Source organism: Gracilinanus agilis, chromosome 3 (genome assembly GCF_016433145.1).
Source record: "Gracilinanus agilis isolate LMUSP501 chromosome 3, AgileGrace, whole genome shotgun sequence".
Classification (NCBI taxonomy): domain Eukaryota; kingdom Metazoa; phylum Chordata; class Mammalia; order Didelphimorphia; family Didelphidae; genus Gracilinanus; species Gracilinanus agilis.
The window spans coordinates 42999638-43026300 of NC_058132.1; the positions used below are offsets into that span (position 1 = coordinate 42999638).

Here is a 26663-nt window from a genome sequence, read left to right on the forward strand (position 1 = left end):
TAATTCTGACTTGCAATGGTAGTGTGGTCAACATATTGCCACCACCAAGGCAAAAGCTGAGGGTTATTTCAAAAACACCTAAATTAACTTTTCATTTACAAATATTTAGCAATACACACCTTAGTTGTTCTAGAGCAGAAGTGTCAATGTATCTGAGGGTGAAGAGTTTAGGGAAGGGAGTAAAGTTGGGGGGCAACCTCCAAGTAGAAGAGAAAAGGAGAAGATAAGAGTCATTTGCAATTGTAAAAATCAGCCAAAGAACTATTATCTCTTATGTTTCCTGTAGGTTGAGTGAAGGCAAGACTCTCAGAGTAATAATCCTGGGGAACTCTACATAAATTTCTATATTGAAAACTTGGTCTTTCTTCCTACTGTCCTATTAAAAGTCAAAGATTCTATTTTAATTCACAATATTTTCTTCTTCTTTTTAAATTAAAATTCTTTCTTTCTGTCTTACAATTGATAAAAGACAGAAGAGAGGCAAGGGTTAGGCAACTGAGATTAAGTGACTTGCCACAGGGACATCTAGGCAGTGTCTGAGGCCAGATTTGAACCCAAGAGCTTCCATGTCCAGACCTGGTTTTCTATTCAATGAGCCACCTAATTGCCCTCACACTATTCTCTTTCTCTTCAGGCAACCCTTCCTTCAAAAAGATCTTGTTTGTTTTTGGAATAACTTGGCTTAATCTAAATAATCTACCTAAATGCTTATTTACTGCCATCAAAAACATGAAGAATGAGGATTCATATAAATATGACAATGATAGCAAAAAGAGTTTCAATCAACTACCCTGAACTGTGGTATAAATAATTTTCAAATGACAGAGACAATTTTCATATTCATAATGAATTGCTTAACCGAATTTCAAAGTCTTCCTTACATCACATCCAAATGCTTCTTTCACATCTATGCTTCTTTCAAATGTGCGCAATCATTACATTAATATATGTTCACTTCTGAGACTAGTGAAGTATACAGTGAAATGAAATGTTCACTTGTGTTTCTGAGCCCACTCCTTAGAAGATGGGCGCTTGAGCCAGCCTGAGGACAAGCATCACTAAGTGATCTCTACATCTGTAACTGCAAAAGCACAATAACTCCTCAAGTCTTAACAAAAAAACCACCACCTGAGGAAAGCTGGATTTCTTATTCATCTGCTGACTGTATGTCCATGTGTGCTTACAGCTGTGGCTCCCCTCTGCTCACAAACCATTTCTTCCCCTTACTCTCTATTGCTACTTTGACATAAGGAATGGGATATTTTTACGATATTCAAATGATATGCTCCCCATCCTCTACCCTCTAAAGTGAGAGAACTGCAAAAAGAAAAAAAGAAAGAAAAGCTTCTTGTTCCAAGATAATGGGTATCACCTAATTATGTAATCCCAGATTGGGAGACATGGTCCCAAAGCCATTATGAAGCAAAGTCCAAGTTGCCCAGAAAGATACACTCTTTAAAGAGAAAATTCTGATTATTCCCATGAGTTTCTAGGAGTCTTCCCCTTGGGCATGAACCAGAGATGTACCCTGTACACTTTGGAGTCCAAACACTGACATCCTTCAGTTTGTACAAGTGGAAGGCTTCAGGGTACTTTTCCCTTCCTAGTCAAATAGACTCTAACTGGTTAGGATCACTGGCTTCACTCATTGAGAAATGAAATGACCCTTGTATCATCTTCATCATCCATTTCCCAAGCCCTTGCCCCAGCCACCCCACCCCCACCCCAAACTCTATTGCTAAGGGGAAGATGACCACCTAGTTACTCAGGCCTTTCAGTTCTGACTTACCACCTCATCTTCAGTCCAGCACTTCTCAATCAGTTTGGGCACAGGCTTCTTTACCAGGCGCTGTAGAGCTTTTCCAGCATCATAGTTGCTTTCATGTAGCTAAAAAAAAAAAAAAAAAAGGAATCAAAATTTCATTCAGAAATTATAAACTAATAAACCATAGGTAAATCAAAAGAGCAACCTGTCTGTATGTGCTAGGTCAAAGAGACTAAATAAATGGACAAAAGTGGAGGCTGGTCTTCATAAACTGAGTTCCATTTGCCCTCACCACTTTTACCTACATAAACTGCTCCCTCCTTGGAAAAGCAGAAGGGTAAGGTAATATTTACATAGCACATTAAGTTAAACAAGGTGCAAATATTTTACAAGTAACACCTAATTTGGTCTTTACAACAATCCTGGGAGGTAGGTGATTTTATTATCTGATTTTATAGATGAGAAAACTTGAGGCAGTCAGAGGTGAAATGGCCTGCCCAGGACCATATATATATATACCTATGTCTAAGGTTGCATTTGAACTCAGGACTTCCTGACTCTAAGCTCAGTGATCTATCTGCACCAACTAGCAGCCTCTCTATAAGAGCCTTTCCTCTGTCTCCCTGGCTGCTAGTACATTCCCCTCTAATAGTGCTTTCAGTTTACTCTTTATAAAAACTATATTTGCCTAGTTAGTTACATGACTCCCCTACTGGAACATGAACTCCTTGAGAGATGGGACTCTTTTTGTCTTTCCTCAGTAATCCCAGCACTTAGCGCAGTTGTAAGGCTTCAAAATTACTTGCAGACTAATCAATCACACAATAAGCATTTAAGCACAAGGAGTTGGGGGATACAAGTACAAAAAAATAAAACATTCTGTACTTGCAAGAAGTTTACATTCTAATAAGAGAGACAAAATTCATATGTAATTATAAGAGCAGAAATATAAAGTGAATAAACACAAAAAGATGTGCAATAGTTAAATTAAAAGTAGTCTGTACTGTTACTAGCAGTTTAGGTTGGGGAGAAATTTGCAAAGGTTGCATGCAAAAATTGAAGGGCCAATTAAAAGGAAGTAAGTAGGGAAAGCATTCTAAGCAAGTGGGAGCCTCTTTCTGTGAGGAACAAAGAAGTGGCTAGTAAGGCAAGAACTCGAGTGTGGAAGAAGAAATAATATAAATGAAGGTGGGAATATAGGTTGGGAGCCAGGTGGTATAGAGCTATAAGAGCAAAACAGATAAACTTCTATTTTAATCAAGGAGTCCACAAGAAGTCACTGGAGTTCACAGAGTTAATTTTGACATTTACTAAGATAAGGGAGGTTCTAAAGATGTGAACATGGACAGACAAGTAAGGTCAATGGAATCACAAAGCATTAAAGTTCCCAAGTATTAGGAATACTCCACTGAAAATAAAAGTACTAAGATAAAGATTCTTTAAAAAGAAAAATGCAAATAAATAAATAAATTTTACATTCATTTTATATTATTCATAAATAATATATGAAAAAATATTTAGAGATTTGAGGTGAAGCAAAATATATATCTATGCAGGGAAAAAGACAAATCACTAGAGGAAATATTTTAAGTAGAAAATTAAAACTCAACTAAAAGGCATATACTGGAGAGAGAATGTGCCTCACGAAGTACATCTACTTGGAATTCCATTCCTCACCCTAGGAAGTCAACACACATTTATTAAGCACCTACTACGTGATGGGCACTATACTAATCCCTAAAAATAAAAAAAAAGGCAAAAATATAGTCTTTTCTTTCAAGAAGGTCAAGATCTAATATGGAGTAGACAATCTGTAGATTACATACAATCAAGATATATGGAGGAAAGAAATTAGGACAAGTAGCAAGAATCAGAAAAATATTCCAGGCATTGAAGACAACTAGTCAAAAAGCAGAGATAGGAGATGGAATGTCTTGTTTGAGGAATAGCAAGAAAGCTATGGATCACAGAAAGTGTGTAGAGGGGAGTTAGGTATGAGAAGACTGGACAGTTAGGAAGACTTTTAAAGACCAAACAGAGGATATTTTATTTGATCATGGAAGTAATTGGGAGGTATTAGTAATAGGGAGTGAGTAATGGGCAACATGATCAGCTCTATACTTTAGGAAAATCACTCTGGTGTTAACATAGAGGTTGAAATGAAAAGAGAATTTAGGTAAGATATCTAATTGGGAGGTATTACAGCAGTCCAGATAAGAGGTGATGAAAGCTTATGTGAGTGAAGAATAGGGATGTTTATACACAGCTAGGAAAGGTATGAGGTTAAGAAGCAAGTGAGGTCAGATTTGAATCCAGGACCTCCCATCCTCAGATCTGGCTCTCTATCTAATGAACCACTTAGCTGCCCCAGTAACTAAACTCTTGATGAAGATGAAATTAACTGAATGATATCTACTCTAGGCAATGTCCAAAATAGATGTTATGCTTAATTTTATACTTACATTATATAGCATGGGTTCTAGCACAGAGAAAGAGTCACATCCTTTTTGATAATGAATATAAATTCAGTACAGAAGTGAGATGATCTTTATACTTTCTAGACAACGTAAGTGTTAATTTCTTTCTTGAGATTATTTCATTAGCAGTGAAAGTGAGATTTAAGCTATTATTTCCTATGCTCACAGAGCAAATATGAGCGACTACAAGAGGAAACAACATCTAGATCCATGGGAAAGGAATTATCACTGCATTTATGTTCATTAAAGTAGCATAACAGATAAATCATTGGGCCTGGAGTGGAGAAGATATGAATTCAAAACTAGCCCCAGACATTGCCTAATTGAAGACTCTGAATTGTCCTAAATTGTAAAATAGAAATACAATAATAGCACCTACCTTCCAGAGTGGTAATGATAAAATGAAATTAATATTTTAAGACATAATAAGCACTTAATAGGTGTTTGTTCCTTTCTCCTTCCATTAACTACTCACGTATTATTCTTCTGAATTAGTCAAGATTTTTTTTTTAAAGTATGGCACTAGCTTGGTGAAAACATAAAGAAATTGGTTTTTCATACTTTGAATTACATTATAAGAAATTAAACTGCTTTTTATAATTTCTCTAGCATGCTGTTTAGATGCATAAGCATAAAATTCCACTTTTGAAGAAGGTTAATATAAGATTTTCCTCCTCAATGAATCTGATAAATGTCACCTTTTTGAGAACTTCACATGCATTAATGAATCCTGGAAGATAATTACGGTGTCTAAATCTAGATGTTTTTACTGTAAAAAAAAAAAAGACAAAAAATCTTTGGCATATTACTAAATTGACAATCAGATTCAGAAGCAGTTTAGTCACTGGATTATTTCTTGACTAGCATTCTGAAGAGAGACCTTCCCTTTCCATTCTCCTTCTCCCTTCCTCTGCCCCGCGTTCACACACCTTAAATTATTCCCATCTCTAATAACAGGTTCTTTTCTGCGTAGAACAAGGGCTCAAATTGGGGCCTGGGAAATTGTTAAAGTATATTAATATCTATATTTCAATAGAATTGGTTTTCTTTGTAATTTGATAAGTAAATAAACAAAAAGATTTTGAGAAGAGGTCTAAAAAATAGTTAACAATTTCTGATCTAAACTAAGTCGTAGACTTATTTTTTAGATAAGATAGAATACCTATTGTTTTTTATTAACTGCTGTGTATTTCAGCTATATTTCTATATACTCCAGAAAGATCTCAAAGAGAAAAATAATCTTAATAGAAATAGACTATCTTATACACTACCAATCGTTGTTTCAAGTCATTAACTCTTTATCATTGAGAAGGTATTCTATGTGCCAAGCATGGTGCAAAGTTCCAGGGGGAAAAAAAAAACCCTTGCCCTCAGAAAACACATAAACTAGAGGAATGATAACATATGTCTGAAGTAAATGATATAGACAGATAAATACACAGTGTTTAGGGTATAGAATGGATCACACATAGGGGAATCATTAAGGGATTCTTGAAGGAAGTAGTACTAGAACAGAGGGTGGAAGTGAAGAGGAAAAACATGTCAGGTATGAGTGACAGGGAATTTCTGCTATGATTAGCTGAAGTTTGGCTGGGGCGCACATGTGTGATGATAGTTAAATGGAAGAAGGTAGAATGGAGCTAACCTCTGAAGGGAATTATTAAAAACCAAATTAGTTTACATTTCACCTTAAAGGCAATGAAGAATCCCTGAATCTTCTTGAGTAGGAGAATGGCATGGTCAGATCTGGGCTTTATCACTAAAGCATCTCTATGAAGTATGCATTAGAGAACAAAAGTGTGACCCTCCAAGACTCTTCAGAAGACCACCACAATAGCACTGGTGAGAACTCATAAGTCCTGAACTAGAGGGATTTATAGAACATCAAAGAAAATTGGGGGGTGGGCAGGGATAGGTATATAAGAGATGCTGAGAAAGTAAAACTGAGACACTGACACAAACACTGGCAACTAATGGGGGGGGGGGGGAGAGAGAGAGAGAGAGAGAGAGAGAGAGAGAGAGAGAGAGAGAGAGAAACTGAAGATAATGAGTAGATTGGAAAATGGGTGACTGAAAGAATGATGTCATTTTCAGAAGTAGGTACATTAAGAGGACAAGTGGGACTAAGGGGAAAAGATAATCACCTTGATTTTCAACATGTCAATTAGACAGATATTCAGGTAAACATGTCTAGTAAGTAACTGGAGACATGGACTAGAAGAGGTCTATTAAATGAATCTAGCTGCCCTAACCTGTACAACAGTGGGATAATGCAGAAGGAAGGATAATTACGAATACTGTCATGCTTTAACTAATGACAATAATATAGCACACATAAGAATACCAAATAAAATATCTATTTACATTTCATCTTAAAGTCAATCAACATAGCTAATGCATAAGACAATTTACAATTGATGTCTTCTTTAATATTCACCAGCACACCAGACATTATGTATTCCACACTGCCAGACACCTCTATATTTCTCAACAAGAAAACAACTAAGACTTGTTAGTAGTAATACATTTGTATTATAATCCTTCTCTCCTCCCTAACTCCTACGTTCATATGACAGACCTCAACAAACATATGGATGTGCCCTTAAACATTAAAACCCTAGTTCATTAATTTATTCATTTCCCCTCTCATTGGCCATAAACAGAATAGTCTGACTACCTCCATGTTCAAGAACTCTGAAATCCCTTTATCTGACCACAATCTACTTGATTTCCTCTTTTCCTCATATCAAATCCTGCTCTTTAATAACACAATGATCTCAGATTTCTCATCCCCTCAGTTCTCTCCCAGATTAATGGGTGAACGAATACAGTTCTATACTGTCATCTCTCTCTCTCTAAATAGCCTGTCAGAAGCAGGATTTGAACACAAGTCTTTCTATTCAAAAATTTTTTTAGGCTGGCTCTCTCTGTCTCTATCTCTCTCTGTCTCCTCCCTTCCTCCCATTTAAAACCCTTCACAAACTCATTCTTGTCTTGTCTTTTAACTCCTACCTTCTGTCTTAGAATTGATACTAAGTATTGGTTCTAAGACATAAGAGCGGTATGGGCTAAGGTAATTGGGGTTAAATGACTTGCTCAGAATCACACAGCTAGTAAGTGAGGTCACATTTGAACCCAGGACCTGCCATCTCTAGGCCTGGCCCTCAATCCACTGGGCCACCCAGCTGGCCCCTGTCATCTACTCTTAAATCTCTTGTCCCCTTAATATCACATCTATTATGTCTTGCCAAGCCTTAGCCTTGATCCCTCCTACCATCTGCTGCTTTCATTCCTATACATACATGCTGCTGACTGAAGGAGAAGAAAACCATGCAACACATTTGTTATGCAACCTTATTTTCAACTTTGGGCTTTCAACTCTGCTTGGCAATTCTATTATAACTTTTATGAACTCACTAACCCATTCTCTTTTTTTTTAATTTTTTTTTTTTTACCCTTGTACTTTGGTGTATTGTCTCATAGGTGGAAGAGTGGTAAGGGTGGGCAATGGGGGTCAAGTGACTTGCCCAGGGTCACACAGCTGGGAAGTGGCTGAGGCCAGGTTTGAACCTAGGACCTCCTGTCTCTAGGCCTGACTCTCACTCCACTGAGCTACCCAGCTGCCCCCTAACCCATTCTCCACAGAATATCCTCCTAACTTTTTAATCAATTCTCAAATCTCCCATGGTTTCCCCCTCTCCTTTTCAACTGAGGACCTTACCTCATATTTTCAGGAGGAAAATGAGACCATATGCCAAGAACTCCTTCTCCCTTCCTCATCCCATACTACCCAGATGATGCCTTCTACCACCATCTCCTTTTTAAATTCTCACCTTATATAACAAGGTGGCCTTACTTGCCATGAACATGTAAAAGAGATCCCATTTCATCATATCTCCTCCAGCAGAAAGTCTCCTTTATCATTCCAATTCTCTCACTTAATTAACTTCAGCCCCTCTCTCTCTCCTTCTATCCACTGGCTCTTTCCCTACCACCCACATATGTGGCTATATCTTGCCCATCCTCAAAAGACTCTCCCTTGATCCTTCCATTACCACTAAATATCATCATGCATCTTTCCTGCCTTTTGTTCTTAAACTCTTCCTGAAGGCCCAGAATCTCCCTCACTTCTCTCATGCTCTTAATTTTACAGTCTGGTTTGCAACTTCAACATTCAACCAAAACTGCTCTTTCCAAAGTGACCAATTATCTCTTAGTTGCCTAATCTAATTGCCTATTTTCACTAATTCTTCTTGACTTCTCTGCTGCCTTTGACAGCTGCTGATCTCTCTCTTCTCCTTGATAATCTCTTCTCTCTAGGTTCCTGAGACACCACTCTCTCCTAGTTCTCCTACTTATCAGACTACTTCTTCTCAGTCCCCTTTGCCAAATCCACATCCAGGCTATAGCCTCCAATGTAAACCTGCCATAGGGCTTTCTCTGTTCTTGGCTCTCTTCTCATCATCTCATATGTGAACCATGGAAAAAGCCTTGCTGGCTCAAGGTCTCACCTCAAGTCTCTCCCCAGTCCAGCCCATCCTTTATTTAGAGGCCCAAGTGACTTACCAAAAGTAAAGATCTCTCTATCACAGCTCCATAACAAACTCTAGGGTCGAATATGAAAATCCCTATTTGCTATTTAAAGTCCTTCACAACCTGGCTCCTTCCTAACTTTCCTTATACTTCAATGTCCTAAAAGGTACCCTGTGTTGCAGGAACCTTGCTTTTTTTCTCAGAAACAACACTTCATCATCCCACCTTCATGCTTTTCACTAGCTGCCTCTCGTATAGTTCTCTAAGGGCTTTGTATCCCCAGACCATAATAAAGTGCCTTGTACTTTCCTGGCTTTATTTTCTAGGTTTACTTTCCAGATATGGAAAATAAATTATGGAAAAGGATAATTAATGTGTTCTATTCACACTCAAACTGAGCTCAGAAAAATTACACTAAATATGTTCTTAAAGTAGGATTATTCCTATTTGAAGATATTGAAAAAGCATTTTTACAAAAAGGAAGACCGAAGTCAGGAATGTCTTTACTCCATCAGTTACTAATCTCCGGAAACAGCCAGTAAAAAACATATTACGGTCTCGCAACATCAATACTCCTTTGTCTGGCTGTAAATCAAGAAAATACATTACCTATACAATATCACCTAGGAAAAAGTATTGCTTTTAAATGCATCACCTTACGAAAAATTTGTAGTGTTCAAGAGGATCTTTGCTTATCCATCTAATTTCTCATCATCCCCATCAGCTTTGGGATTGTACTTCCATATCAGTGGATATAGCTCAAACTAAGACTATAACAGACTCCTCAAATACAAGCTCTCCTTTCCTTTTTGGGGGGTTTTTCCCTTAGGTCTGAGCAAACTTCTTCCTGATGATTTTCTTCTGGTTCCTGCTTGCTCACTAATGCACTGACAATCCCTACTTCAGAGCCCAGAGGCTGCAGGTACCTACTACTCCCCTCACAGCTGCTTCTTTTTAATATATACCTCTAGTAGGCCAGAAAAATGAGTTGTTTCTTGCTAGAATTACTAGAGGGTTTACTGATATTCAATATTACTGTTTATGATCTTTAAAAAAGGACGCTTAATGATAAAGGGTAAGAATATCTAAAGTATTGCTAGACATTTTTTTCCCTCTCACTTTACCCCTATACTGAGTCATCCAGAACAAATCACATTTACCTGGGAGACCTTGGAATTTTAAATGTTAAGAGTATGAGTACCTTCTTAGAACTCAGAAAACTTGTGACATTTTTTTAAAATAAAGGAATGGGAATTGAAAAGCACATATTTTATTCTCTAGTCTGCTATTAGCTATTTATATGGGTTCAAAAATTAAAATAACCATTAAAACAATCTTTGTATCTTAATTTCCTCATCTGTCAAATGGGAACAAGCCTTAACTTTAATATGATTATGAAATTAAAATTAGATAGCAAAAGCACTATAGAAAGTTAAAAATATTACAAAAATGTAAAAGACCACTTATTACTATAATAGTCCTGACTTAGATAAAGGGCCATCATCTCAGAATAAAAAGAGACCTGAAAAGGTGAGATTAATGACTGATGATCTGAATACATTTATTTGCATGAAACCTTCTAACCTAGGTGTCAAACCCACAGCCAAAACACTCCTGAGTACAGGCAGGACCAGATAAATATATAATTAGGAAATATTTAACTAAATAAAAAACAATAAGATATGTTAATATGTAATATATATGAAGTCAAAATGCAGCTTTGCAGGGATGCTTATGGATGATTTTGTGGTCCTCATTTACATCTGAGTTTGACACCACTGTTCTAAGCTCTTCATGATTAGCATAAGGAAAGGATCACACCAAAAGAAGAAAAAACATTTCTTCATAATTGCTGATGTTAAATCTGTTTCTCTCCCTCTGCCTGACAGATCATTCCACTGCTTATTACTCTCAGTAATTTAATATATGTAAGTCATTTATTGGCAAGCTACTCAAAAGAATAAATAACACCTAATGATGACTGCCTACAGTTTAATTAACTCATGATTGAACTTTTTACAGTATTGCCATAAACATTAAATTATTGCCCTTCTTCAGAGCTGTCATGAAGCCATGTCATTGTGTTAATTGTTAACCTTTTAGCCGAAATAATCTGCAAGTTTGCAGACCTATAGCCACACACATAGGTATAGAAGAAATCAGCCTTAACTCCTGCTTCACAAAATGTGTTATTTTTATGTAGCTAACACAAGGCTTTAATTTAAATAAAAATCCAAATGAGCACATGTTTCATTTGTATTACAATATATTACAATAGTCATTAAACATCTCTGAATTTTTAGAAAATATTATTAGCATAAACACTGCTTATTACCACCAGGTTTCAAGTTCCTGCTCTAGCTTCTCATCTGAGCTGCCATTTTCTGACTTCGTGATGTTGCAAATAAATTTTCCTTTTGGCATGGCTCAGCTGTCAGGCACCTCTGTTCTATAATGAACCCATGAATTACATCTCCCTGCTCTGACATTTCTGGTCTCACACATCAAAATATTGTTCTTCAATTGTAATTTATAACTTAATTTAAATGTCCCTTTGACTGTGACCTTTTTAGATCAAAATGGCATTGCATCTGGTGGTTTCAACTCTAGCAAAGCATCCTTTGGCAATTATAATTCATTAGGAAGGCTATAGAAAAGTCTATCTGAGGTAGGCTGCATAATTTTGAATAACTAGAGCCCATTAAGAATGTAGCTAGATTTCAGAGCCTTTCTTCAGTGCAAAATTTGTTACCTATGCATGGGAAAGAATTGCTAAAAATCCATCTGAATTTTCTTGGGAAAGAAAAAGAAGCAGAGTAAGAGAAAGATGCAGTTTTCTCCATAGCCACTTAAGCTACTGTTCTTCAGCCATTTCAGTGATTCTTCAAGGCCCCATTTTTGGGTTTTCTTGGCAAAGATACTGACTTGTCACTGTATCTTATAAGATAGAGGCCCTCTTCTTTTCCCTCAATATACCAATGCTCAGAAAAACACCACAATCCTTATTTCAGGGTCAGTAACAACACATGTTCATTCATCCCTTCATCTTGACTGTAAGGGAAAGGAGAGTTCAAAGGGAACAAAGAAGGAGCCTTCCATATTCAGAAAGGATGATATAAAACCAAAAGGCATCCAAAAAATCTTATATTTAAAAAGAAAAACAATAAAGGGCTGGTAGAAGAAGACCAGACTCATTATGACCCACCTGTTTTTTAAAAAAAATTATAATAGGTTTTTTAAATTAAATACAAAGCATCAGAGGTTTAATAATTTCTGTGAGTGAATATTTAAACATCAAAAACACACCTCTAGAATGACATCCCTTGAGAAGTAGAAAAATAGAAGCAAATCACTTCATTAATTACCGGAAGGTACTAAATAGTCACTGAACATACAAGACTATCACTTTGCTGAGCAGATGACAGGTTTCAATGACCCTAAAAAAGCTATTAATTCTTTGTACCACCTAGTACCATCTAGTGGTACATTCTACCAGACCAACTAAACATGTTTTCTCTCTCTAAAGAAGTAAAGGACATTGCTTCTTTTGATGGTGGCATAAGAAAACAAGTACAAGGAAGTAATGGGAAACAGGCAATATTTGCATAGAAAACATGTTTTCATGTGGTCTTCCATTTGACTGAGCATAAAAAGGCTCTTGCAAACATTCCCAAATGTAATATAATACGATGAGGTAGCCTTTCAAAACTGGTCAATGAATCTAATTTTTAATAAAATTTAATAAATATTTCATTCATTCACTATTTAAGGTAAAATGCAATTTATCCATGCAAAATCACTTACACCTCAAATCCTGCTTTCCTAGAAGCACAGAATCTTAGATAATATGATATTTTATCATCTCATTGAGTCCCTTAGCCAAGGCAAATATCTCTTTTCTAGTCATAGCCAGGTGTCATTTGAATACTTTCTTTGGCTGGGGGTTTATTATCTCACAAAAGCAAACTGATCTATTGTAAGATGTTCAAAGTAAGAGAAAGTGGTCTTTAAAAAAAATTTTTTTGAACTCTTACCTTCTGCCTTATAGGTTCCAAGGCAGAAAGGGGTGTAAGGACTAGGCAATGGGGGTTAAGTGATTTGCCCACAGTCACAGAAAGTGCTCTTTTAATGGAGTTGATATTGAAGTCTGTCTCCCTGAAATATCTATCCTATTGTAGCACTCTTGACTAGGACATCCTTCTTTGATAAAGAAGCTCCTAGAGGTCAAAGACCTGGTCTAATTCCTTGTGCCTGATCAGGATACAAATGCTGCATGATAAATGGCACAGCATAGTCCTCATAAAAAGTTATCATTTACTGTGCTATTTTGCATTTCCTTTGTTAGATTATATATAAACAACCTCAAGCCCTTGAGAAAGGTGGATAATTATCACTGGTACATAGACAAAATGGCCATTGGAACAAAATGACCCAAGATTAATTTTTTTTTTTTTTTGGTTTAGGGAAGAAAAACCTTTAAGAAAGAGGAAACAGCAAAATATGTCTACTCTCAAAATTATGTTATATTATGTGGGAGGGGGGAACCCTTCAATAAAGAAAATTAAGAGCCAAATAGGAAACTATCTATTGCATCATTTTCTCTCCAGCATCCTGACTTTCCCTTATTTTCATCAGGTATCAAAGTGGCATATCTTCCCAGGGAATCAACCTTTCCTAACATTATTCCCGCTGCATAATTTGTGGCATTGAAGGTAGAGTTTGTTAATCCAATCCAAAATCCAGGCCTTTTATTGTTAATCAGATCCTGCATAAACTGGTTTCCCAACACTAGAACAACTAATTGGAAGGTACAGACTTGTGATTTGCTGATGAATTGCTTCCTTAGGCAGAGGAACATAACCCAACTATTTTCTTCATTTTATCAAAGAACTTAGATAAAAGCCAAATACTATTTTAGTCTCAATTATATTAAAAAACAGTGGAAAGATAATGTTAATTTCCTGTTTAAATTATATACTTTAGTAAATGGAACAAAATTATTTGAATTTCTTTTTCCTCCTGTGTGCTAGACATGTGGTCTCACAGCTCTGACAAAGCTAACTGGAGAGCAGAACCCAATAAGGATCTTGTATATTCAGTTCAAGAACCAGAAATAAGATGCCAGCTTTTTTGAGCTAAATGTTAACTTGGTTTCTTTCTGGCTTAAGTCATGGCTTTGCAGTATGGTCCAAGAAGTCTGGTACAGACACTGGGGAGAAAGGTGGGAGGGGTAGAAAATAGTATATTACTGCAATATGGACTTTATTTCTCCACATAATTTCCCCCTCCAAAATGCTAAAGGTGGTAGGCAATGAAATATTTTAAGTTGTTCCCTCCTTTCAGGTCATATACCATAGGTTAATGAATTATTTTTCAACAGAAACTGACTGATTCAGGCTACAAGTTACCTGAAGTTATCCTTATTTATTCAGGTCTTTGCAAAGATAACTCAAAATCATTAATCTACAACAATCTCACCTGGCCACTTGGCTTTTTAGAGAAAGAAGAGAGAAAAATTAAACCAGAAAATGACCACAAATATTAGCAGATTTCAGAATATTGAAAGATTAAGACTAGCTACAAATCTGAATTTTTTAGCCATGTATAATCATCCCCCCATTTTATCAAAGCAATTTTTGATGCTTCCAAATAAACTGGGCTTTATATGCAGGAGTTATCTTTCCCCTTGGAGGTAAAATGAGCCTGAGAAGAGGAGGATAATCACAGGAGGTGTCAGCCAGCATTTCAAATGCAAAAAAAGGCTGATAAATACATAAGCCATTCAGACAATTCAGAGTCTGTTAATAGATGAGGCCCTCTTAGGATATGCTATTGAGATGATAGGAGAGCAAAATATCAAACTGAAGGTTAACTGCTCCACTCTTTTTAAACAAGGATAGGAATAAAAACATGTACTTTTATGTAGAGTTATAAGTACAATAACTGTAAACATATACTCTTTGATGTTTTATTAAATTATTATTATCCAAATAGTGGGGGTGGGGGAGAGGGTGTCTCCTTGGGGGAAGAGAGAAAAATGTTGTAAAGCCATTCAAGACTAAAGTAACACATCTATTTGGTCTACTATGGAAATAACCAAAGAGGGAAAGTAACTTTTAGCACCCCTCAATGCCAGAAATGATAATAGTGTTCAGCAAGCATTACTTTTGAAATTTTCTCTGTAATGGCAGATATAGGACACCAACGTAGCACAGCAGAGAAAGGACAAATCTGCTGATGTTCTGAAACCATATTTCTCAGCAGCTTAGAGTTTTTGAAAATAAATAGCTAGGCAATATCCAAATGTTCTGTTCATAAGACATCTAAATATCATTCTCTGTAAACAACATTTTCTTTTAAAGAAAAACTAGGGCTGAGTTCTTTTCATTTTTGCATCTGCTGAAGAAAAGACAACTCTAGAGAACACCCAGTTTCATAACACAAAAGTCAGTTAAAGCCTTGACTATACCCTTTTCAATTCTTTAAAATTAATAAAACTATTCTCCACATTCCAAGTATTAATTTAAGATTCCAAGATAATGTGTTTAGAAGCAAATACTACTCTCAAATTCCAAAATATTGAAGCTACAAGGTCAGGAACAAATCAGTGAAAGAAGCTGCAAAGAAGTAGGGAGTCAGAAGAAGACATCTGCCTCTGATGCTTCTATTTCTGGGACTCCATCATTCTCTTAGGGTTTTTTTAGGCCTTGTCCCTCTATTCCATTTTGAACATGGAGTTAGAAATTAATGGATCAATGATAAGAACTTCATTTTTTAAGCCATTAATTATAGTCAGTGAACCATGATTTTCAGCCAATGACATTCAGCCTTAATAGCTTAAAAATTGTTGTGCAAGTACACAGTTTTCATCTTTTAATCAGAGTATATGCTATAAACATTTCGTATAGTGAATTAATTTTTAATCTTTATAGATATCACAGGAATGAAAATCAATCCTATTTTTAATCAGAATATACTTTAAAGATGAGACTGCAGGGAAGAAAGAAGAAGGGCTGATTGATTACTTCTATTAAAATGATGATTTAAGAGGCTGGCAGTGTCAGAATTCTCCAGAATAAAAAGAGAAAACCTGGTCACCGAACTGAAAAGAAGATCCTAGGCAGAAAATGTTTGGCAATTATTAAACCAGACTAAGGTTCTCTGCATCTGATAGCACAAAGGAAAGGATGACTCATCAAGATTTATGTATAGGACAAGTTAAGGATGACATTAAGTCCAACAAGTATAATCAATGCAACCAGGAAGTTGGAGTAGCCCAAACAATATCAAATAAAATTATGATATCAATAAATCAGGGTTTTGCTTACATTTCCTTTAATTATGATCCTGTGTTTAAGAAAGTCATTTCAATAAAATTATCAGTATCTCAAGGTGTAGCCTGGCTTACTTAAACATTTATTATGCATTTTTATACAAGGTACTACTCCAGCACAAAGATAAGCAAGATTACTCAAACATTTCCATTTACTCTCAACAACCAAAGGCATAATTTTTTTTATTCAATTCAAACACCCAAAAGTAAGTCCCCTAATACCTGTCCTTTTTAGAGGGGAGGACTGGAAAAACATGGACCCACATAACAAGGGCAATGGCTCTTTTCAATTACCTCAAGGTGGCACTACAAACTTACTGTAGCAGTGGACCCACACAATTGGAAGAATGGGACAAAGGAGTTACATGTATACAGACAAGTCCTTAACCACACAATACACATTTATTATAGATTCAAACTTGAACAACTTCCCTATATCTCGAATTTTTTACACAGCATATTTTTAATGAATAATAAAGAGCAAAAAATGTTTAACAAAAGTGCCCCTACACTGCTATAGAGCAAAGGTATCAAATACAACGTATCACAGATAGGTATCACTTCCTAGCATGGCTTGAACTAGATTAAAATGTAATTGGGAAATAGTTTATAAAATAAATAAAAATACAAGATGACTAAGTGAAAATGAAGCCTACAGGAATTTTGCAGACGTATATAGCCCTCCATTCTGTCTGAGTTTGATACTACTGATGTAGAGTAAATACACTTTAAGCCATAACTTCTGTGACTACTATAGAGTGGATCTCAGAGCAGCAACATGTGGGTCAGGTTACAGTGCCCTGCTACAATATGAAGCCTACTGAATAATCACTAAACATTAGAGATTGGCCTTCTTAGATGGTAACTCATCATTTTGTCACCTCATAGAACTTCTCAGTATCTTGTTCTGGAGAGAAAGCTTTATCAAGTTTATCAAGTTCTTTATCTCTCATGCATAATTCTTGTCTTAGGTATGGCATGGGGCTTAAGAGTACTGAAAGAAAATGTCTAGTCCTTCATCTTGTGGGACAAATGATTTAAGTTGTCCTTCTCCCTCCCCAAAAGAATAAAAATTTTTTAACAATAGGGATCTGAATTCATTAATGTATTATGGCATGAAGCATGGTATATAGGAGGGGCTTAATAACTGCAAATGAAAAAGAAAAGGATATGAATTATCTGTTAAAAGAAAACCATAAAAACGTAAAAAATACTGCTTGAAAGCAAAGAAGGAAACAAACAAAAGCTGAATAGCCAATTTGGTGAAGGGGCAAAGTGTTCTCTATTCCTCTGCAATACCATATGGCATCACTATGTATAATCATTAGGATTCACCACTGGGCAAATGTTCAATTCAGTTCAGTTTAGTAGAGAAGTGTCTTTGAAAGTTTCCAAATCAAAGCACTTTCATTTTTTTTTAAATGCACTTAAAACAGGTAAAATTCAAATTATCTGGAAAACTCTATTAGGTAGAATAATTTAACCCTTGATTAATTCTTAATCATTAGTCCCAGATGCCCCAAACAGTCACATTTCTCATGCACAGTGGAAGTTTGGAGAAAGAGCAATGAGGCAAAGAAATAACACCTATTTTATGGATCATGTACACTTCCCTTCCCTAGCACTGGTTCTACAAAGGGCAACTAGAGATAGAGAACAGGAGTATTATATAGGGAGAGATGGCAGAAATCCAAGCAGAACCAGCATGTTGCAGGGGAAACTGGATTAGATATCTAAACTAAAACTGTATCTCTGTTGTATGGAGAGCCTCATCATCTCCTTCCTATGTAAAATTAAGAGCTTGACCTCTTTTTCTTTGAAAACAAACAAACAAATAAACAAAAAAGCCTTAACTTCTGTCCTAGAATCAACACTTGGTACTGGCTGCAAGGCAGAAGTGGTAAGGGCTAAGAAATGGGGGTCAAGTGACTTGCCCAAGATCACACGGCTCAGACATACCTGAGGCCAGTTTGAACCCACAACTTCTCATCTCTAGGCCTGGCTTTCTATCCATTACGCCACTTAGCTGCACCTGAGCTTGACCTCTTCTCACTTTTCTAGCTCTAAAATTATGACCCTATGACCAGTGAGGGTGGCTGGACAACAGTGAAAAGCTGAGTCAAAAGATAGAAGCACATGGGGGAGGAAGATTGAGCACTGTCTAAATTAAGAAGCACTAGACACAAGGGAGGCCTGGTATGGAGAGATCTAAATAGAAACAAGACATGGAAGGCAGAGAACCTGTCAATATCGTGCTCATATAGGAATACATTTGGCTTTGTAAGGTAAGTAGGGCAAATATTACTTATCAATATTCATTGAAGAAACAGGAATTCCTTAACCAAGACTGAACTAGTGAGTTAGCATTTACTGTAGAATAAGCAACAGATTCTCTTCCCCACTTCACTAGTTTCAAAATTTGGGATTTAAAATGCTTAGTCAGTTAGATGTTAATATAAATACCAGATGATATATTATCATCAGTCATTTATGGAACTCTCTCAGTAGAATACACAGTACCTTACATGTACTAGGTACTTAATAAATATGTTTTAAATGAATAATTGACTAAAATCTGCTTTCCCTACAATTCCAAATTAGGTTCCTTAAATTCTTTTCTTGATACTTGTAGTTAAGAAAAAGCTTTCTTTTAAGTATTTAGAGCAGTGATTACCAAAGTGGGCGCTACCACCCCCTGGTGGGTGCTGCAGCGATCCAGGAAGACGGTGATGGCCACAGGTGCACTTATCTTTCCTATTAATTGCTATTAAAATTTTTAAAAAATTTAATTTCCAGGAGGCTAAGTAATATTTTTTCTGGAAAGGGGGTGATAGGCCAAAAAAGTTTGGGAACCACTTATTTAGAGGCTTAATATACTCAACTGGAATTATAAAAATGGAAATTGAAAGGACATTTTAATAGAAAATTTTGAAGAAAACAATATTTATCAAAATAAAATATCTCAATTCTCTCTTATATAGGAGAATCACCTGATGAAGAACATTAAAAATAAACTCAGGAATGAATTTCATTGGTTTTATTCTCTAAAGTACTTAATTACTTCTCTTTTAAAAAGAGAAAAGAAGGCTTGAAGTTAAACTTCAGACAAAGCTGCAGAATTGCTAATAAGAGTCCTTCCAAAATTCATATAAACTTCAAAAAGTTAACTTCCACTTTTAAAAGGAGGAAGAAGTGAGGGGAAACCTGTATTCTTAATATAGCGGAAAAAAGACTGGCAGAAAACTTAAGTTCAAATCTCAGGTTGGCCACTTCCTGGCTGTGTGTGTGCCATTTGCAAAATCTCATGACTTCTCTGTGCTTCATTTTACTTGCATGGAAAATAATATTTGTACTATCTGCCATATAGAGTTGGTATGAGGATCAAAAATCATAATGGTTTAATGTATAAAACTATTGTTAATGAACAGATCTTTAATGATAGGGTTTATAGCCTAAGGAAGTAAAGTATACGAAAAAAATTCCCATGTGATATCAAAGAATTCGAGAAAAAGTAGATAAAATGGTCATTGAGGGGCAGCTGGGTAGCTCAGTGGATTGAGAGCCAGGCCTAGAGACAGGAGGTCCTAGGTTCAAATCTGGCCTCAGACACTTCCCAGCTGTGTGACCCTGGGCAAGTCACTTGACCCCCATTGCCTACCCTTACCAATCTTCCACCTATAAGTCAATACACAGAAGTTAAGGGTTTAAAATAAAAAATTAAAAAAAAAAAAAGGTCATGACTAGGAAATGGTTAAAAAAGTCATGGCACATAAATGCATGTTACTTTATCTATTATTATTACTTATTAGCAATGGAGTATTATTCTACTCTAAGGAATGAAGAATATGATGAGTACAGAGAAGCATGGAAAGATTGAACTGAATAACTGATAAAGAGGGAAAGAAGTCTAATGAAGAAAAAAACTACAAATAATTACAACAATGTAAATGGAAAGAAATACATTAAAAAATTTAAATGCAACAAAATTATAAAGATAAGGCAGAACTCAAATGAAGCAATATGAAAGGATATTCCACCCATTTCTGGAGGTGAGAAATCCACAGATATTACGAGATTTCAGAATTTTTCTGATGTGTTATAATATTATCTTTTGCATCCATTCCACATCTCAACACTCACACAGCCACCCACCCTAGTTAAAGATCCCATCAATTCTTTCTTAGTCTCATAGTTCATATTCCTGCTTCTAGTATGATAAAATAATTACTTCAAGGTGCATGCCTATTCATGTCATTTGTCTGATTAATAGCTTTCGTTGTTTCCCCATATCTTTCAGATCAAACGCAAAATCCTCACCCTTCCACTTAAAAGTCATCCATGACCCAATAAATATTTATTATTCTATCCTTACCTCAGCTTTCCCCCTTGGAACTGATTGAGCAAATATTTAGCTGTTCCTTGAATTTAACATACAATCTCCCAACTTCATATACTTGCATAAGTTATCTAAGGTGCTCGAAACACACACCTTCTCATTTCTGCTTATTAGAATCTTTAAAATTCAAGGTACAACTGAGGATAGGAAAATGTCAGTCCAAATTCTCCTTTACATACTTAACAGCTATGGGATCCTGGACAAGTCATCTACCCTCTTCATCTATAAAAATGGATAAATAATAGCACCAACATCTCAACGTGGTTGTGAAATTTAATGAGATAACATCTAAAGCTGTTTGTAAACCTTAAAAGTATTACATAAATATTATTATCTCTTTTCTGAAATTCCCATCATTCTTCAAGTTTCAAGAGCTTTCTTCCTTAATGTAACTGAATTAATGAAAAAGCATTTTGCAAGGGCTCACTGTGAACCAAGCATTGTGCTAACCAAGGGGAATACAAATAGCAATAAATGAAATGGTCTCTGCTCTCCAAGTGGTCACACTCTCATTAGTGGAGACAATACAGAAAAATGCAGTGCCATTTCAAGCGAGATAAAAAGTCTGGAAGTACAAAGTGATGTGGTGGATATCTAGGTCTAGAGGTCTTTAAATTACATAAGCAGACCAAATGGCAATGCTGAGGGGTCGTAGCAAGCTCCAGCAGAGCTGACAGATGGTAATGTCTGGCACTTCTCCATCTCATCAGAAGGAATGGAGCATTTCCTTTTCAAGTTATGTAAGCAGTAACTCAGCTTAGACAAGGGAAGGGGGATAGTTTGTCACCTCTGAGAAGCAGTTTTCCTGGTATTCCAAATGAGCTCTGAGACAAATAGACACTGGAGAAAGAAGGAAGAGGATAAGGGAAAGGAAAATCTGCACTTAATAGTTAAATGCCAAAGTAACCCCTCACCTTCATCAAAGCTAATGTGATCACTGGCTACATAGAAAGACATAGTATCAAGGAAAAAGCACGATTTTGACAAGCTAATGAATATCCTGAGAATGGCTGCATTAGATTATTGAAGAGCCTCATGCCAAATGATAGTCAATTGAAAGAACTGGGGGATGTTTATTTTCGAGAAAAGAAGGTTAGAGGATAGGAGGAAGAAGGGATATGATGTGGAAGAGAACTTATGCTTGTTCTTCAGGGTCCCTGGAGGTAAAACTGGGATGTGCAATACAAAGAGACAGATCTACAGAGACTTGTTGATGTATGATGTGTATGCACTTCTTAGCCTTTTAGGACCATTCCAATACAAATTCTTTAATAGTGAAGGTTTGGGGAGACATGAAATGTTAGCCAAAATTCCATTTAAATAGGGCAATTTACTAAATATCCACCTAAGAATTTCTAATGTATTCTTTTTTTTAAAAAAAACCTTATCTTTCATCTTAGAATCAATACTGTGTGTTGGTTCTAAGGCAGAAGAGTGGAAAGGGCTAGGCAGTTGGTATTAAATTACTTACCCCATTACTTATATTTTCCTACACCATTCAGCTAGGAAGTGTCTGAGGCCACATTTGAACCCAGGATCTCCCATCTCTATGCCTAGCTCTCAATTAACTGAGTCACCTAGCTACCGCTACCCCCCCAAAATTTATTTTTTAAACCACTTTCATCTAGATTCATTTCATATCTAGGCAAATATATCTTCCACTGCTAAATACTTCCTATATTTTTAATCAAAATATCCCCAAGCTTCAGCCTGCCTGGTCCTTCCACTCTTTCTTACCATTCCTTTTGTCCTCTATCTCTTATATGATAATAATGTAAGTACCAAGAGGTTGAGACTTTTGGTCTTGTCCATTTATTCCTTTTATCTGACTTTTATAAGGAAGTCATTTAATAAATGTTTGTTGAATTCCCTTTCAGAATGATAATTCTCAGCACTTACTGGGATTTCCCTTAAGGAGATAATATAATATATCCATTGCCAACCTTCTAAACCAGTGGTTCCCAAACTTTTTTGGCCTACTGCCCCCTTTCCAGAAAAAATATTACTCAGCCCCCTGGGAATTAAATTTAAAAAAAAAATTTTTAATAGCAATTAATAGGAAAGATAAATGCACCTGTGGCCATCAACGCCCCTCTGGATCACTGCAGCACCTACCAGGGGGCACGGGGGCGCCCACTTTGGGAATCACTGCTCTAAATTCACAAGGCAAAAAATGCTGTCAGGACAGTCTTTGTTCCTTAAGGGCCCTACCAAACCTTTCCTCTGCTGTTTCTCAAAAGTTCACAGCATCTACTCATACACCATTCTCCACAACATCAGAAATAACTCTGCCTGTTCTTAACCCCAAACCTTATCATCCTTGGTGATTGCAATATTTACATTAATAAACTTTCTAAAATGTCTGCCTATCAATTCAGTTTCCACAACTCACATGACCATCATTTCTACTCTGTCTTTTCTGTGACGTCTCCAGTCCCTCAATTGCATCTTTCCTCTTACTTAATAATTCCTTTCTCTCTTCTTTTTACCAAACTGCTTAGTGATTCTGGAGAAGATCAAAAAAATAAGCTAATTGTCTCCACAACAAAGCCATGCAACCTAACTTCAATTACTTCATTACTGAATGGCAGGTTTTCTATTGATCTGATTAATTTCCTAAAGCAAATTCTATAAACATTCTCTTTTAGTCCTTACCACTTCCCCTTCTTCCAATTCCCTCTATATTCCTTTCCTTCTGATCCCATCCATTACCATACCTTCAATAGATCAGTTCATATAATTCATATTATATTCTATTCATATTACATTCTATTCATATAATTCCGAGTTCTATTTAGCCACTATTCACTATTCCCAAGAGCTCTACTTCTGCATTAACTGCCATCTGGACAGTTCTACTACATATACAAAAAGCTTCTCACATTGAACACATTTCAAATTGAACTCAGCACCTCATTCATTCCATTCCTCCTAACATCTCCATTTCTTTCAATGGCACCAACATTTTCCTACTCACCAAGCTTTGAAACCACAGATGCAGTTTGGGTTCTATGAGTACCAGCTATTATTACTCAAATTGACTTATTAAATCATAAACTACTTGAAGGACTATCCTTTATCTAATCTATGGTACTAATGCCTACCCTCAGTACTCCCTAAGCAGGAAGCGCTAAGTGAACATTTATTAATTGACTTAAAAGACACACACTTTACACACACATGCCCCAAAGAGGAATATAAGAACAGAAATTCTCAATGAGTCAAAAAAGGAGAGTTCTTTATATAGAATGCAATGAGAGATTAATTTCTTCATCATGAGTCAGAATCTGTCTTCCAGAAAACAAAAAGAAGGTTATATTTAAGCAGACATGGTAAGTCGCTTCCTTTACTAGGCAAGTAGTAATGATATAAAAAGAAAAAACCTCTTGAAATAAAAAGTTCTTAAGTTTAAAAATAATAAATATTGTGTAAAAGTTTTAACATAAGCAAAACAAGAGTGAAGAAACAAGAATTTTTTCCTAATGGCAAGATATTAGATTGGGAGAAATAATTAGACTAGAGGATACAGTGGATCACTGTGAAGGCAGTGAGGAAAATCTTTACATTAGTCAAAAAGAATACATGTCCATAACAGGGATTTTGCACTTATTTAGGTTTTATTTTAAATATCATTAAAGCTTTCAAGGATGTTGTTGAGGTGGTAGATATTTAGTCTAATTTACTTCACCTTCCATGTCTAAAGCTTCCTACAGAGGCTCAAAGATATTTAGAAAAATGAATCTCGGATAATATAGGAAGCAGAAATAGTCCATCCATCACCATTAGCTAAAGTAGATTAGAGCATTTTACAAACATTTCATTAAACAATCAATTCTCAATCGCTACCACCACATCCTAGTTAACTGAAGTTTTACTATATCTTCTGGTATATTATCCATTATCAGTTGAATTATCTAGGACTCATGACACTGTATGAACCTACTCCTGTTTTCCTTACCTTACATTTAAATAGTACTTTGGGACTTCAAAAACAATGCTTTACCATACTTAGCATATACATGTATATATGCTATATACATATAAATGTAATACCGATATTACCACGAGATTGGCAGTACAAATGTATAAATGTATCAGCTAACAACAATGAGATTCAGAGAAATTCTATGACTTGTGCCACAGTAAAATAGCTTTGAGTGGAAGACTTAGGCTAGGAACTTCAGAATTCCAAGGCTAGAGCTTTTTCCTTTGGATGATATTGTCTCACATTTCATTTTACGGAAGGCAATATGATACGGAGGACAGAAACAGGGAACTAGGGCCTGAATCCTTGTCCCAGTTTTTCTAAAATTAGCAAGTTTGAGGAGCTCAGCTAGCCTTATCCTTAAATGATCCTTCTAATAATCTTTCAAAGAAGCATGGCACAGTGAAAAGAAAAAAAAAATATAAAACATAAAAACTTACTAAAAGTGTACCTAACAGAGGAACAGTGTGTGTGGGAGGGTTAGAGAGAGAGAGAGAGAGAGAGAGAGAGAGAGAAAGAGAGAGAGAGAGAGATGGATGGGAAAACTATCCTCTTATTCCCCATACCATTTTACTAGAGTGACTTTTGATAATAACAATAAAGGTTGAATCTTTCCTCAAGAGGCTGAATTCACATTGAACAATATTGAGGTTGCAATGACAGACTAAGCACAGGGCAAACACACACATAGATGAATGCGCACATATATACATAGGTGCATATTTTTTTCTAAATAGTTTTACAGAGGGAAACATCTAACTCCATGTAAATCACATTAAAATTACACAAATTCCACCCAGAATAAGTGCTTCTTGCACCAATCCTTGAGATTAATAGGAATGTTGGGGCTCCAGGATACTAATTAATTAAAAATTTCACTACTATATATTTGCATAGTATTAAATAAAATTTAGGGTTTTCCAAGCCCATAAACAAGCAGAAAACCCACGAAGAACATTAGAAAGGTACATTGACAGAAACATGGACTGTTAGAGATCACAACGACTGATGAGGTCACACTGGAATCTAAGGAGAGGAATATGATCCAAATATCCCATTTCTAATCTTCCCACACTTATAGAATAAATTTCTGACCCCAAAAATTCTACACTAGCCCAGAATAAGAAAAAATTTACTTCACTCTACAATCAACACATAGTCTCTCCCTCTTCTAATTCAAGAAAGAAATTCTCCTTTTTCTATTGGAGTTAATTTTAAGACTTACTGTGTTGAGTGCATTGAGTGTGGTGTCATCCCGAGAGGCAGCCACACAGCCATCCTCAGTTGAACCTCCATCACACATTCCCGCAAAAGCTGCCATGCTCCTTCATGGGTTTAAAAAAAAAAAAAAAAAAAAAAAAGGAAAGAGGTTTTAACACTTTGATCATCATACTACATTTTCCTTTGTGTCAGCCAGGATATGATTTTCATGGCAAACTACAGATTTCTGGATATCATTTTCATGGCAAACTACAGATTTCTCAGGAGTTTCTGGCTCTTTTGTAGCTACTAATCCAATGGTAATGGATACTTATTCTGATACAATACTTTCTACCACACAAAGCTATGATCTACCCTTAAAGATCTTTTATGAAACCATATAATCCAGGGTGGCAGTTATCCCTCCTTGTTTTTTGTCACCTTCAACTTCTGATAATTATACACTCTGCCTCTAGATAAAATCCTTTTTAAAAAAAAAAAAAAACCCTCACCTTCCATCTTGGAATCAATTCTGTGTATTGGTTCTAAGGCAGAAGAGTGGTAAGGGTAGGCAATGGGAGTCAAGTGACTTGCCCAGGGTCACACAGCTGGGAAGCGTCTGAGGCCAGAACCTCCCATTTCTAGGCCTGGCTCTCAATCCACTGAGCAACCCAGCTACCTCCCTCTATAAAGAATCTTAACAGGACCAAGGGCACATTTCTGACTTCTTCTACTAAAAGCTAATTAACATCAGCCAAACCTTCCTACTAGACCAAATATAACGAAGATTCCCTTTGTTAAAGGACCTTCCTCACAATAGCACAGACATTTTAGATCTTCATCTCATTTCCCAGCTCCCAACCAGGCCAACCAGTGGCCCTTCTTTTCCCTTTTCTAGATCATCTGAAATACTATCCTTTCCCCTCTAAGGTACAAAATCCTAGAGGGAAAAGAACAACCAGGTTGATTTTTTT

At 36.1% G+C, this 26663-nt stretch overlaps 1 protein-coding gene across 1 annotated transcript in view; it reads right to left on the reverse strand.

Moving 5' to 3' along the window:
* Window positions 1–26663, reverse strand: part of RERE (arginine-glutamic acid dipeptide repeats) — a 423478-nt gene that overhangs the window by 158935 nt on the left and 237880 nt on the right. The window contains exons 10-11 of the mRNA XM_044667692.1: window positions 25715–25814; window positions 1790–1888 (exon numbers count right to left, since the gene is read on the reverse strand). Coding sequence (XP_044523627.1) covers window positions 1790–1888; window positions 25715–25814 — 199 coding nt within the window. The remainder of the gene's footprint in view (window positions 1–1789; window positions 1889–25714; window positions 25815–26663) is intronic.